At 47.0% G+C, this 12,012-nt stretch overlaps 1 protein-coding gene across 3 annotated transcripts in view; it reads right to left on the reverse strand.

The window, feature by feature from the left end:
• Positions 1-3,246: 3,246 nt before the first annotated feature.
• The window catches only part of CNTRL (centriolin), a 171,328-nt gene continuing 162,562 nt past the window's right edge, over positions 3,247-12,012 (reverse strand). For 2 of the 3 annotated variants that reach the window (XM_068249053.1, XM_068249055.1), the window contains 4 exons: positions 9,102-9,164; positions 7,151-7,414; positions 4,896-5,000; positions 3,247-3,603 (listed from right to left, as the gene is read on the reverse strand). In XM_068249053.1, coding sequence (XP_068105154.1) covers positions 4,896-5,000; positions 7,151-7,414; positions 9,102-9,164 — 432 coding nt within the window. In that variant the 3' untranslated portion in view covers positions 3,247-3,603. The remainder of the gene's footprint in view (positions 3,604-4,895; positions 5,001-7,150; positions 7,415-9,101; positions 9,165-12,012) is intronic. The other variant, XM_068249054.1, reaches the window with a different exon arrangement.

The raw sequence follows: 12,012 nt of genomic DNA on the forward strand, positions 1-12,012 counted from the left end.
ACCATAGTCTGATGTGTGTATGAGCCTTTAGAGTCCAGATCTTGCATCACTGATTGAGGTAATTTGCATAGGGAGTTTGTAAGGCTGGCTTGTAGCCGGTGTTCTGAGGAGGAAGTATTAGATGGATGGAACACAGAGGTGGCAAAAAGGTGTGTAACCTCACCTACCGCAGTCCACACATGTAAAGGTTCTGTGCTGAATTCTGAATGTCAGTCCAAATTTGAAAGCCTCTCCCTATTGACTAGTCCTGCCGGGGAGTTGTATCTCAAATGCCTCTTCAACCAGAATTTTCACATCAGTTGGGATTATCAGAATCAGAATCAGTTTTATTTCGCCAAGTACAGCAAGAGCCATAATCGGAATTATTTGTGGTACACATGGCATAGACAGATACAACAGCACATACAATTTGAAATGCAGTAATCAGATATACAGAGGAGGCAGCGACGGGGACCAGCTGTCGACCCGGCAATTATGAGTGCAGGCCGGACTGGGGAAAGTCAGAGTTCAGTGACCGAACGGCCTGGGGAAAGAAGGTGTTCTTCCGCCTGGTGGTTTTTTCTGATCTGTTTACCAGTGGAGATGGTCAGTGACATGCAAATAATTCTGGCTCATGTAAATTGTATGCACTTTGCAAATGGAAAAGCCAATTGGATTCTCTCCATAAATTACACCTGAGCACATGCAGAGACCTAACAGGGAAAGTTGTTGAGGTGATACCTGACTAACTGTACAAGATTTCTCTGCAATATTTGTACACGTTCTTGCAGCATTGATACAGGACTGGATTGGAGCCATATGGCACTGTTATCCTGTTAGATAGAAAACGGGCCAAACAAATAAGGAAAAAAATTAAGTAATCCAATTAAACTAAAATAAGCATTTTGGAATTAAGCGTGTCATTGATCGGGAGGGCAATATAAGATAAAAAATAATTGCTGCAGATCTTATGATGATCCAGAGGTAGTTTCTGCACGATTGGACTATTATCTCATTCTGCAGCGGTAGCTCGCCCTCTGCACATGGCTGTATACGGAGTGTTCTTCAGGTGCTTCTCACCCTCCGCACGTGGCTGTATACGGAGTGTTCTTCAGGTGCTTCTCACCCTCCGCACGTGGCTGTATACGGAGTGTTCTTCAGGTGCTTCTCACCCTCCGCACGGGGCTGTATACGGAGTTTTCTTCAGGTGCTTCTCACCCTCCGCACGTGGCTGTATACGGAGTGTTCTTCAGGTGCTTCTCGCCCTCCGCACGTGGCTGTATACGGAGTGTTCTTCAGGTGCTTCTCGCCCTCCGCACGTGGCTGTATACGGAGTGTTCTTCAGGTGCTTCTCACCTCCGCACGTGGCTGTATACGGAGTGTTCTTCAGGTGCTTCTCACCTCCGCACGTGGCTGTATACGGAGTGTTCTTCAGGTGCTTCTCACCTCCGCACGTGGCTGTATACGGAGTGTTCTTCAGGTGCTTCTCACCTCCGCACGTGGCTGTATACGGAGTGTTCTTCAGGTGCTTCTCGCCCTCCGCACGTGGCTGTATACGGAGTGTTCTTCAGGTGCTTCTCGCCCTCCGCACGTGGCTGTATACGGAGTGTTCTTCAGGTGCTTCTCGCCCTCCGCACGTGGCTGTATACGGAGTGTTCTTCAGGTGCTTCTCGCCCTCCGCACGTGGCTGTATACGGAGTGTTCTTCAGGTGCTTCTCGCCCTCCGCACGTGGCTGTATACGGAGTGTTCTTCAGGTGCTTCTCGCCCTCCGCACGTGGCTGTATACGGAGTGTTCTTCAGGTGCTTCTCGCCCTCCGCACGTGGCTGTATACGGAGTGTTCTTCAGGTGCTTCTCACCCTCCGCACGTGGCTGTATACGGAGTGTTCTTCAGGTGCTTCTCACCCTCCGCACGTGGCTGTATACGGAGTGTCCTTCAGGTGCTTCTCACCCTCCGCACGTGGCTGTATACGGAGTGTCCTTCAGGTGCTTCTCACCCTCCGCACGTGGCTGTATACGGAGTGTCCTTCAGGTGCTTCTCACCCTCCGCACGTGGCTGTATACAGAGTGTCCTTCAGGTGCTTCTCACCCTCCGCACGTGGCTGTATACGGAGTGTCCTTCAGGTGCTTCTCACCCTCCGCACGTGGCTGTATACGGAGTGTCCTTCAGGTGCTTCTCACCCTCCGCACGTGGCTGTCTGCGGAGTGTTCTTCAGGTGCTTCTCACCCTCCGCACGTGGCTGTCTACCGAGTGTTCTTCAGATGCTTCTCACCCTCTGCTGACAGATTTGTCTTTTGACTCCTATTTGCCATGATAGAGAAACCCTACATGGGCCTCAAACCTCGGCTTCATAGTTTATGCCTAAAGCAAAACTGTATTAAAGGAAACCTGAAGAAGAAAAAAAAGTGCACTAAGTGGGTGCAAACCTCAGAGGGAAACCTCTAGATCATGTGTGTCAAACTCCGGCCCTCAGGGCTATTACATTTGGCCAAGTGGTTTCCCCACTTAGCATTATGTTTGGCCCACTATAGATCACCAGGGAAGTCATATTGGAGGTGAAGCCCTAGACCACCAGGGAAGCCACATGGGGGAGGTTGGGTAAAGCAATAAACACTAAGGAACTGTATAGGGGTTGGAGGTGGGCCATTAGACACCAGAGAACTTTATCAGGTGGCCAATAGACATTAAGGTAGGCCCACTTTGTATTTGAGTGTGACATCCCTGCTCTATCCAGGGCTAGAACCCATCCCCCACTTTTTTTTGCTATATTCCTTGTGAGATAGTGCGTGCGGTCATTGACAAGTGTGGGCCTTATGCCTGTGCAATAGCATGGAGCTGCTCAGCAGAATAAGCAGAGCCCAAGAAGCTCCATGCTCCAGCTGCGAGGTATGCTGTGCAGTGCTACACTTGTTTACGGACGGGCGCACTGACACAAACTTAAAGCGGGTCCCAGTGTCAAGCGGTGGTGTGGAGGAGGACATGGAAAGCCTCTGGGGATCTACTTGTGGTTTCCAAATGTATGCACTTCCTGTCTGGGCAGGAAGTGATGGAACACCACATAGGACAGCAAAACACCCCCTTTCAACACTCTCCCCATTGAACAGAGCTTCAGGCGATCGTTCATCCTGAGAGCAGGTGTGATTAATAGCGTGCAAAGTAAATCAGATCAGGGCGTGAAATTAAACATACATACATGCCTCCCCTCAGCCATAACTCTTTCCCATCCCCTCTGAGACACTTTTTTGTCATAAGTAGCAGAGAGAGAAACACTGTACAAAGGATTTATTAAAAATTTGTATAAAGCTGTACATTCAGTCTCCATGTATAAAAATAATCATTTGTGCGAATCAAAAACATAACTTATTCTATAGACATCAGTGCAGGATGACGAAGGGAGTGTTGGGAGACATAGCAAGGCAATACGGCTCATAATGGCACTTCTAGGATTTGGTCCTGAGCAGGAGAGGTAGAAAGTGATTAGTCACATGACTTAGTGCAGGAGGCGGCAACAAGTCAGTCACATGACCGAGACTGCCACAAACAACACGGTAACTTTTCCCCAGTTTGTCTGACCCTACATGTCCAGGCCACAGAAAGAGATCCTCACTGCTTCCAGTCTTCCTCCTAGAATCCAAATGAAATATTAAACGCATTAGAGGAGAAACAGGATTGTAGCATGCGCACAAGTTTCAGGCCAGGCACAGATATTCTGTAGTTTGGGGCTGGTCAATAAAGAGGTTTATTGGGGCAGTTTACAGTTGTCACAGCGATTTAAAGAGGCACTAAAGCGAAACAAATATAATGAATTGGTTGTGTAGTACGGATAATTACTAGAACATTAGTGGTAAAGAAAATATTCTCATTTTTATTTTCAGTTATATAATGATTTTTTTTTTATAACATTGCATCATTCTCTAATTACACACTACTAAGCATTCTAAATGGTTTTTACAGAGCAGGCCAGTGAACTATTAGCCTATCCTCTGGAGAGAAAAAGAAAATACAGTAACTGACAGTTGAGATAACAAGCTTCAGAAGACAGAGCTCTCTGTGACTTTGAAAGTCATGGAGCTCTATGGCTTGTTGTATAGATAACTGGAGTTTCTTAACTTCCTGTACTGGAAACAATATTAGACTAAAATCTCTGCTCCTAATGTTATATTTCTTAGCTATACTATACAAATCTTATAATTTTTTTTTCGCTTCAAAATTTTTTGTGCCGTTGCACTGCTAAAAAATGTATGTGTTAATATTCCTGCACCAGCGGGAATGCGTAAAATTGTACGCCATGCGGCCCGCCGACCCCGAGGTCGGCAAAAACGACACTAGCTGGCGGCGGGGGACTGGAGCAGCAGTGAGTGACTACGAGGGCACAGGATGGCTACATGGGGCTGGTAGAAGCAGAACTAGCTGGCGGCGGGGGACTGGAGCAGTACTGAGTGACTACGAGGGCACAGGATGGCTGCATGGGGCTGGTAAAAGCAGAACTAGCTGGTGGCGGGGGACTGGAGCAGCACTGAGTGACTACGAGGGCACAGGATGGCTACATGGGGCTGGTAGAAGCAGAACTAGCTGGCGGCGGGGGACTGGAGCAGCAGTGAGTGACTACGAGGGCACATGATGGCTGCAGGGGGCTGGTAGAAGCCCCAGGTAAGTGAAACTTTTTTTTTTGCCTGACAATTCCTTTAAACATGCAATTTTACCGCACGCACACATTTCTGTTAGCGATTATTCGGTTATTTTTATAGGAAACAAATAACTAAACTGTGTACAGACCATAAACATCAATGAATTTAATTTACTTGAAAATGTATCCAATTAATTGAATAAAATTGCAATTTCTTTCATGCAAAATGCATTTTTTCTGCATTGACTGAAAGCAGGGCATTAAACACATTTGACAGGGTGCCATTTACCTATTTCCTGGCAGAGCAGACTGCTGCTGTATACCCACTAGTGAACGGCCGCTGAGCCCCAGCAGGATTGGTCACAGGGGACAGGGTACCATTCGCTCTGAAATTCTGAAAAGAACAAACATACCATGAGCAACATCCATGCGAGAAACATCTGATGAGGGTAAAGGTGTTATTTTATCTCTCAGTAGTGGTGGTCTAGGAGAATTCCTGGAGAAGCATGTGATTTGTTTTCAAATTAATCAGCTGATCAAAGTTCTGAGACTTGCATATCTATCACCTGACTAAACTGATCACATGCTTCTCCATGAATTCTATACATGTTAAGTTAATTACAGTCATGTGACAGACTTCCCCAAAACAAGATGGCACCACAGATTGTATGGCCTCTGGAAAGTATAAACATAGCCCTACATTTATCATTCCTCAAATACATATACTGTACCTAAAACAAACCTGAACTAAAAATACACTCACGAGATAATTAACTGTGTATGAGTAGTATGAATAGTAAATAGAACATTAGTAGCAAAGAGTTATTTCAATTTTCAGTTTAAGATTTGAATTTTCAAGCCAAAACAAACCGAAGTATTGAGCCTTTCAATTTGTCATCACTAAAACCTTATCAGCAACGTTTCCTTAGCTAGATGAATGTGTTTTGCCTTTTATTTACATTTCAGAACGTCTGGCTTAATTCCACTTTCTGTTTGACTGGATAGGTGAAATTTAACACCAAAAAGGGACTTTAGACAAATTCTTAGCAGGACTAATACTACAGTATAGGTTTATCTCCTTATGTCACATGCCAGTTGAGGTATCTTAAGTTATGTACACATGGAAGATCTTTGTCGCTCCGCAATTAGTCATGATCATCTCAGATGGAAATCTCCAGTATGCTCAGGTGTGTCCCAACTAGGGAAGGTCACAATGAGATAACTACAAGTTGGTGGAAATAATATGCACATTTACGTACCTTGGAAACAGACCTACCATTTCTAAGCCACATAAAACCATCAAGCTAGGAATTCTGAACATCTCATTGTCCACCCCCTATTGAGCCCCAACCCTTGAAGGTTCTCTACTGGGCCTCTGATTTGACTGATGGCTTAAAGAGATGTTGAAGAGTAAAGATTTGATACTTACCCGGGGCTTCCTCCCGCTCCATAAACACGTCTGAGCCCCACGCCGTCCTCCTGCCATTTAGCCACGATCAGCTCCAGTAATTGCTTCAGTCCAGTCAGTCTGGGTCTTTTGCTTCTGTGGGGAAGGTATGAGGGAGGTCCACGCATGCGCAGGAGACCCAGACTGGACCCGACTGAGCCAGTTACTGGGGCTGATCACGGCTGAACAGCAGACCGCGGGAGGACGGCGTGAGACATAAATGTGTTTATGGGACGGGAGGAAGCCACAGGTAAGTGTGAAATCGTTACTTTTCAACATCTCTGGTAGACTTTAACTGACCAATATGGCGGGGGCAGGTAAGAGGCTCGGTCTGGCACACAGCGGGGGCAGGGAAGAGGCTCGGTCTGGCACACAGCGGGGGCAGGGAAGAGGGTCGGTCTGGCACACAGCGGGGGCAGGGAAGAGGCTCGGTCTGGCACACAGCGGGGGCAGGGAAGAGGCTCGGTCTGGCACACAGCGGGGGCAGGGAAGAGGCTCGGTCTGGCACACAGCGGGGGCAGGGAAGAGGCTCGGTCTGGCACACAGCGGGGGCAGGGAAGAGGCGTGTCTGGCACACAGCGGGGGCAGGGAAGAGGCGTGTCTGGCACACAGCGGGGGCAGGGAAGAGGCGTGTCTGGCACACAGCGGGGGCAGGGAAGAGGCGTGTCTGGCACACAGCGGGGGCAGGGAAGAGGCGTGTCTGGCACACAGCGGGGGCAGGGAAGAGGCGTGTCTGGCACACAGCGGGGGCAGGGAAGAGGCGTGTCTGGCACACAGCGGGGGCAGGGAAGTGGCCGTGTCTGGCACACAGCGGGGGCAGGGAAGTGGCCGTGTCTGGCACACAGCGGGGGCAGGGAAGTGGCCGTGTCTGGCACACAGCGGGGGCAGGGAAGTGGCCGTGTCTGGCACACAGCGGGGGCAGGGAAGTGGCCGTGTCTGGCACACATTGGAGCCAAGGAAGAGTTGATGGGAGTAGGAGAGGGTCTGTGAGTAACAGATACCGATGAAGGCTATTACTGCTTGATTAGCTCTTTCCCTACATTCAGTGTTGCCATTAGACACAGCTGAGCTGCCAGTGTACCTCGTGCTGCACTCACCAGGCTGCCGCTCTCTGCGCTGAGTGAAGGAGCCGCACCAGAGGAATTCTGGGAGTGGAATGGAGAATCTGCTGATATATTACTGACCAGCTCGTCCAGAGCATCCACCTGTCTGCGGAGACTATGCAAACTCCCCTCCGTCTGCTGCCGGCCCCTGCTGAGCACGTCTGCCTGAGAGCACATCCGCTGGTGGAGCTCCGCCTGCCAATCAGAACACAGAACATCGCAACCACCAATCAGAACCTCAGATCCGCTAGTGGAGCTCTAGAAAACAAAACATTGCAGCTACCAATCAGAACATCAGCTTCACTGGTAGAGCTCCGCCTACCAATCAGAACACAGAACAATGCAAACACCAATCACAACACAGAGCATCACAGCCACTAATCAGATCAGATCCACCAGCCAATTAAAACATCACAACAACCAATCAGAGCACAGAACATCACAACCATCAATCTAAGCACAGAGCATCACAGCCACCAATCCGAGCACAGAGCATCACAGCCACCAATCAGAACATCAGCTCCGCCAACCAATCAGAACACAGAACAAAAGTGTGCTCTCTGCCTAATAAGACTCTATAACTGACAGATAACGATCATATCCCATTTACTGGACCTATTGCCTCTCTGCCGATCACTTTGGCGTCAATTCACCAGAGAGGATTTACTAAGAGAAAAAAGGTAGGTAGTTTATCTCATGAGGTATTTTAACACTCTGGAGTCAATTCACCAGTGTGAGAGGACAGAGAGAAAAATGTTAGATAGCAGGGGATAATGGAGAGATATGCATGAGGAAAGTGTGAGAAAGCAGAGAGTTAGGTAATCGGTATTAATGATTTACATGGGATACTTTTCCTCTCTGTAAGCTTGAAAGTGAAGCATTGTGGGTAGGAGGCGGAGTTTTACCACTACCTGACCAGAGTATTCCCGCCTTTTACTGCTGGATCATATCATAAATCATATCACGAGTGAGTCTGAACTACTTCACCACCTCTGTCTCAGTAAAATTATCAAGAACTGTTCTCTCACGAAAAATACGAGGAGCGATTAAACAGACCCTCCTCCTGCGCCTTCGTCTCCTCATAATAGAAGCAAGCTCTAATGCCTAGTGCACACCAGAGCAGTTCGGCTGCGTTTTGCGATCCGCTTGCGGCTGCGGATACGCTTGGGTAATGTATTTCAATGGGCTGGTGCACACCAGAGCAGGAGGCGTTTTGCAGAAACGCTTACTCCCGGGCTGCTGCAGATTTTGGATTGCGGAGGTGTTTCTGCCTCAATGTTAAGTATAGGAAAAACGCAAACCACTCTGAAAAACAGCACTTCAGAGCGGTTTGCCAGGCGTTTTTTGTTACAGTAGCTGTTCAGTAACAGCTTTACTGTAACAATACATAAAATCTACTACACCAAAACCGCTTCACAAAACCGCAAAATGCTAGCTGAAACGCTACAGAAAAAGAAGAAAAAGCGTTTCAAAATCTGCTAGCATTTTGCGGATCTGCTAGCGGTTTTTGGTGTGCCCCAGGCCTAACAGAGTAAGCTCAAAAGGCTCCATCTTCCACAGCAGCAGTTGCTGTGTGAAAACCACGATATCTCCAGGTTCATTCAGGGGATAAAGAGATGAAAAAATAACGAATGGCCACACCCCCTTTCTTCCCTGGTGAATTGTGATTTGGAGAAAAACTAACTACTAACTATCACTTATTTATCTCATACTTATCTCACATTTATCTCTTGCATTTCTCTCTGTCGATATTTTCCCCTATACTTCTGGAGAATTGCTATTTGGAGATATCACAGGAGGTAAATTACCTCCCAAGAGATAAATAGGTTGGTAACCTCTGGTGAATTGACGCCATTAGAGATGCAGGTGAGCACATGATAGAAGCACCAGCAGAGATGGGCCCAGAGGCTCGCTTACTGCTGCAGCTCCTGTTACATAAACTCACCTTCAGCCGATCCTCCTGCTGCCGGAGCTTCTCCCTCAGAGCCTCCCCACGCAGATGTTCATCCTGCAAAAGACACAGAAACACCACTGTGAACGATATACCCAATTCATCTCCTCCGGTCCTCCAACGACCTTTGCCTAACTGCCCTGTGCATTTTCCATTCCCATTTGTGCCTCCAGGATTTCTCAAGAGCCGCCCTCCCCCTCTGGAATTCCCTTCCCCCGCCCATCAGACCTGCCCCCTCCTTCAACACATTAAAGCAAGCCCTCAAAACCCACCTCTTTCATATAGCCTACCCACCCCCTACCACACAATAACTCTACTGAATTCTGCAGCCCTACCTAATGTGTCCATCTCCCTTCTTAGATTGTAATCCTTTGGCAGGGTCCTCCCTTCCCCATTGTATTCTACATGATTGTGTGCTCCTTTCCTATGACAGCCTCGTACTTGTATTACTGGACCTACCTAACCAGCCCAAATCACATGATCATGTATATTGTACCCGGCTTGCCTTGTATAGCTTTGTCCTATGTCTGTCATCCTTTGTATCATTGGATGTATTTATTGTCCAGTGCTGGGTAATATGTTTATAAATACACTTTATAAATACAATAGTGCCGGCTGCTTACCTGGTAGCAGTGTTCCGGCGAGTCCTCCAGGACGGCCCCCCTGAGATTGTGTAAGTCCCCCCTCCCAAATCGAAAACACCTTAAGAGAATTAAAATAATTAATTGATGCAGTATAAATCCCACCTCCTCACAATCTCCCACAGTTTATGCAAAGAGAAGAATAACGAACCACACTCCCCTTATAAATAAAAGTTAAAAGTCAGGGTTGGGAACTAGGCGGCCGTCCTGGAGGACTCGCCGGAACACTGCTACCAGGTAAGCAGCCGGCACTTCCTCCCTTCGTCCTCCAGGACGGCCCCTCTGAGATTTAGCGAGAAATTTACCCTAGGGTGGGATGACTGCTTGCAGAACTTTACGACCAAAAGATTGGTCTTGAATGGAGAGGAGTTTAACTCCGTAATGCTTAACGAATGTCGAATGCCTGGACCATGTCGCAGCCCGACAATCTGTTCCAAAGAGACTCCTGACCTTTCTGCCCATGACGTCGATAAAGATCTGGTCGAGTGTGCTGTAATATGAGCAGGTGCTATTACCTGAGCTTCTGAGTAAGCAAGAGTAATAACCTCCTTAATCCATCTAGACACCGTAGCTCTAGAAACCTGAACTCCTGTTCTAGAACCTCCGAAAGCTATCAGAAGGTTAGCTGAATTTCTCCAGTCCTTGGTTCTTCCCAATGGGACATGAAGTCTAAGATGCAATATAAGTACCACCTCATTCTACCTATCCTGAGTGCATTGAATATTACCTTGAATCAGTAGGAGATTTAGCAATGGATTTAGGTGGGTATATCCATTTGTTGTGGAGGCTACGTGGAAAACTAATTACCGGTAACCATACTTTTTGGCTTCTGCTTGCCTCCACCATAGGTGACCAATGAGAGTTAGAATAGAACCTCTTCTCAGGATAGGACCACTCCAAGGATTGATTTCTTGGTAGATCCAAAACGATAGAGCTTTATGAATGTGACATAAGAGGCCCATGCGGTAGCTTCACCCTCATATCCAGTGAGCTTAATTTACCTCTATTTTAATTGAGAAATTAGCACTTAAGGAAAAGATAAAGATTCTCTGATCCTTGTGGAAATCAGACCTAAGTTTCGTAGAAATAAGAGCGGTAACCTGAAATCAATTCTATTCTTCAGGACAGACATGGATGGTGGTTAAATGTATAGGGCCTGTATTTCTCCAATACACCTGGCCACCGCTGTCACCACCAACAAACATCTAAGGACTAAGTCTGTATAGTGATAGCCTTACTAATTCAGACGAATGGCAGCCTCACTTTAGGATGAGCAGACTGTTGGAATGTAAGTATACTTGCATTCTAGTCTCAGGTACTGAAGTCTAGTAAAGACTTGAGATACAGGGTCTCTTTAAGCAGAGTTTCTCGGAGAGAAATGATACAGTCATGTACCAGGAACATGTCCCTCTTGGAAGGCCACATAATGGGTTATCAGGTCTAACTGCCCCCCGACAGTTAGACGGACACCATAAACAAAGCCTATATTTACAAAACATTGCATTCTTTGTAACTAGGTTATAAAGCAATGGCTTATTAATGAGGTGGGTCACATGCCCATGCCAACACAAGAATGCTTAATAAAGCCCTTTGAAAGGTGAAGAAGGCCGTCTCCGCTCTATCCCCTGTATGCTGATGAGTTTCTGGTGCCGGAGCAAAAGGTGTGTGGTGCTGTTGCCAATGGCAACCAGCATATAAATTCTTACACAGACCATGCCTTCAGATATCGAGAGGCCACTATAAAATGGCCTGACCATGCTCACAAAGATCATCCAAGATCTGCAAGAACAATGGCACCTTTACCAAAGGTAGGGCTACAGCAGGTGCCAAACCTGTTTTGGTCAGTCTGATGCAAAAAGAATACCTGTGGTCTGATCCTACATCCCTTTTCGAAGTACCCTTCAAGGGGGAAAAAACAAACGTATGCTCCCCCCAGTGCCGCAACAAAAGTGTTCACACTCTCTGGAGAAAAAACGAACAACATTGTTCCAAGCAGAAACCAGGTAGCTGCAAATTGTCAAACATATTTGTTCGGATGCCAGTTCTGAGATGGTTGTTTGCAACTCAACCTACATGCTAGAATAATATCCCTTCCTTTGAGATAAGCTGATCTCAAGGAAGCACCTTGTTCACTGCCCAGCAGAATGTCTGAGCATAGAAAGTTTAAGATTATGGGTGGACTATAAGTCCCACTTGTTAGTTTAAATTGAGTCACAAGTGTAATTCCCAGTGTGAAGATTCACGAATCTGTTTTCCAACCGATT

The sequence above is a fragment of the Hyperolius riggenbachi genome, chromosome 8 (genome assembly GCF_040937935.1).
Source record: "Hyperolius riggenbachi isolate aHypRig1 chromosome 8, aHypRig1.pri, whole genome shotgun sequence".
NCBI lineage: Eukaryota > Metazoa > Chordata > Amphibia > Anura > Hyperoliidae > Hyperolius > Hyperolius riggenbachi.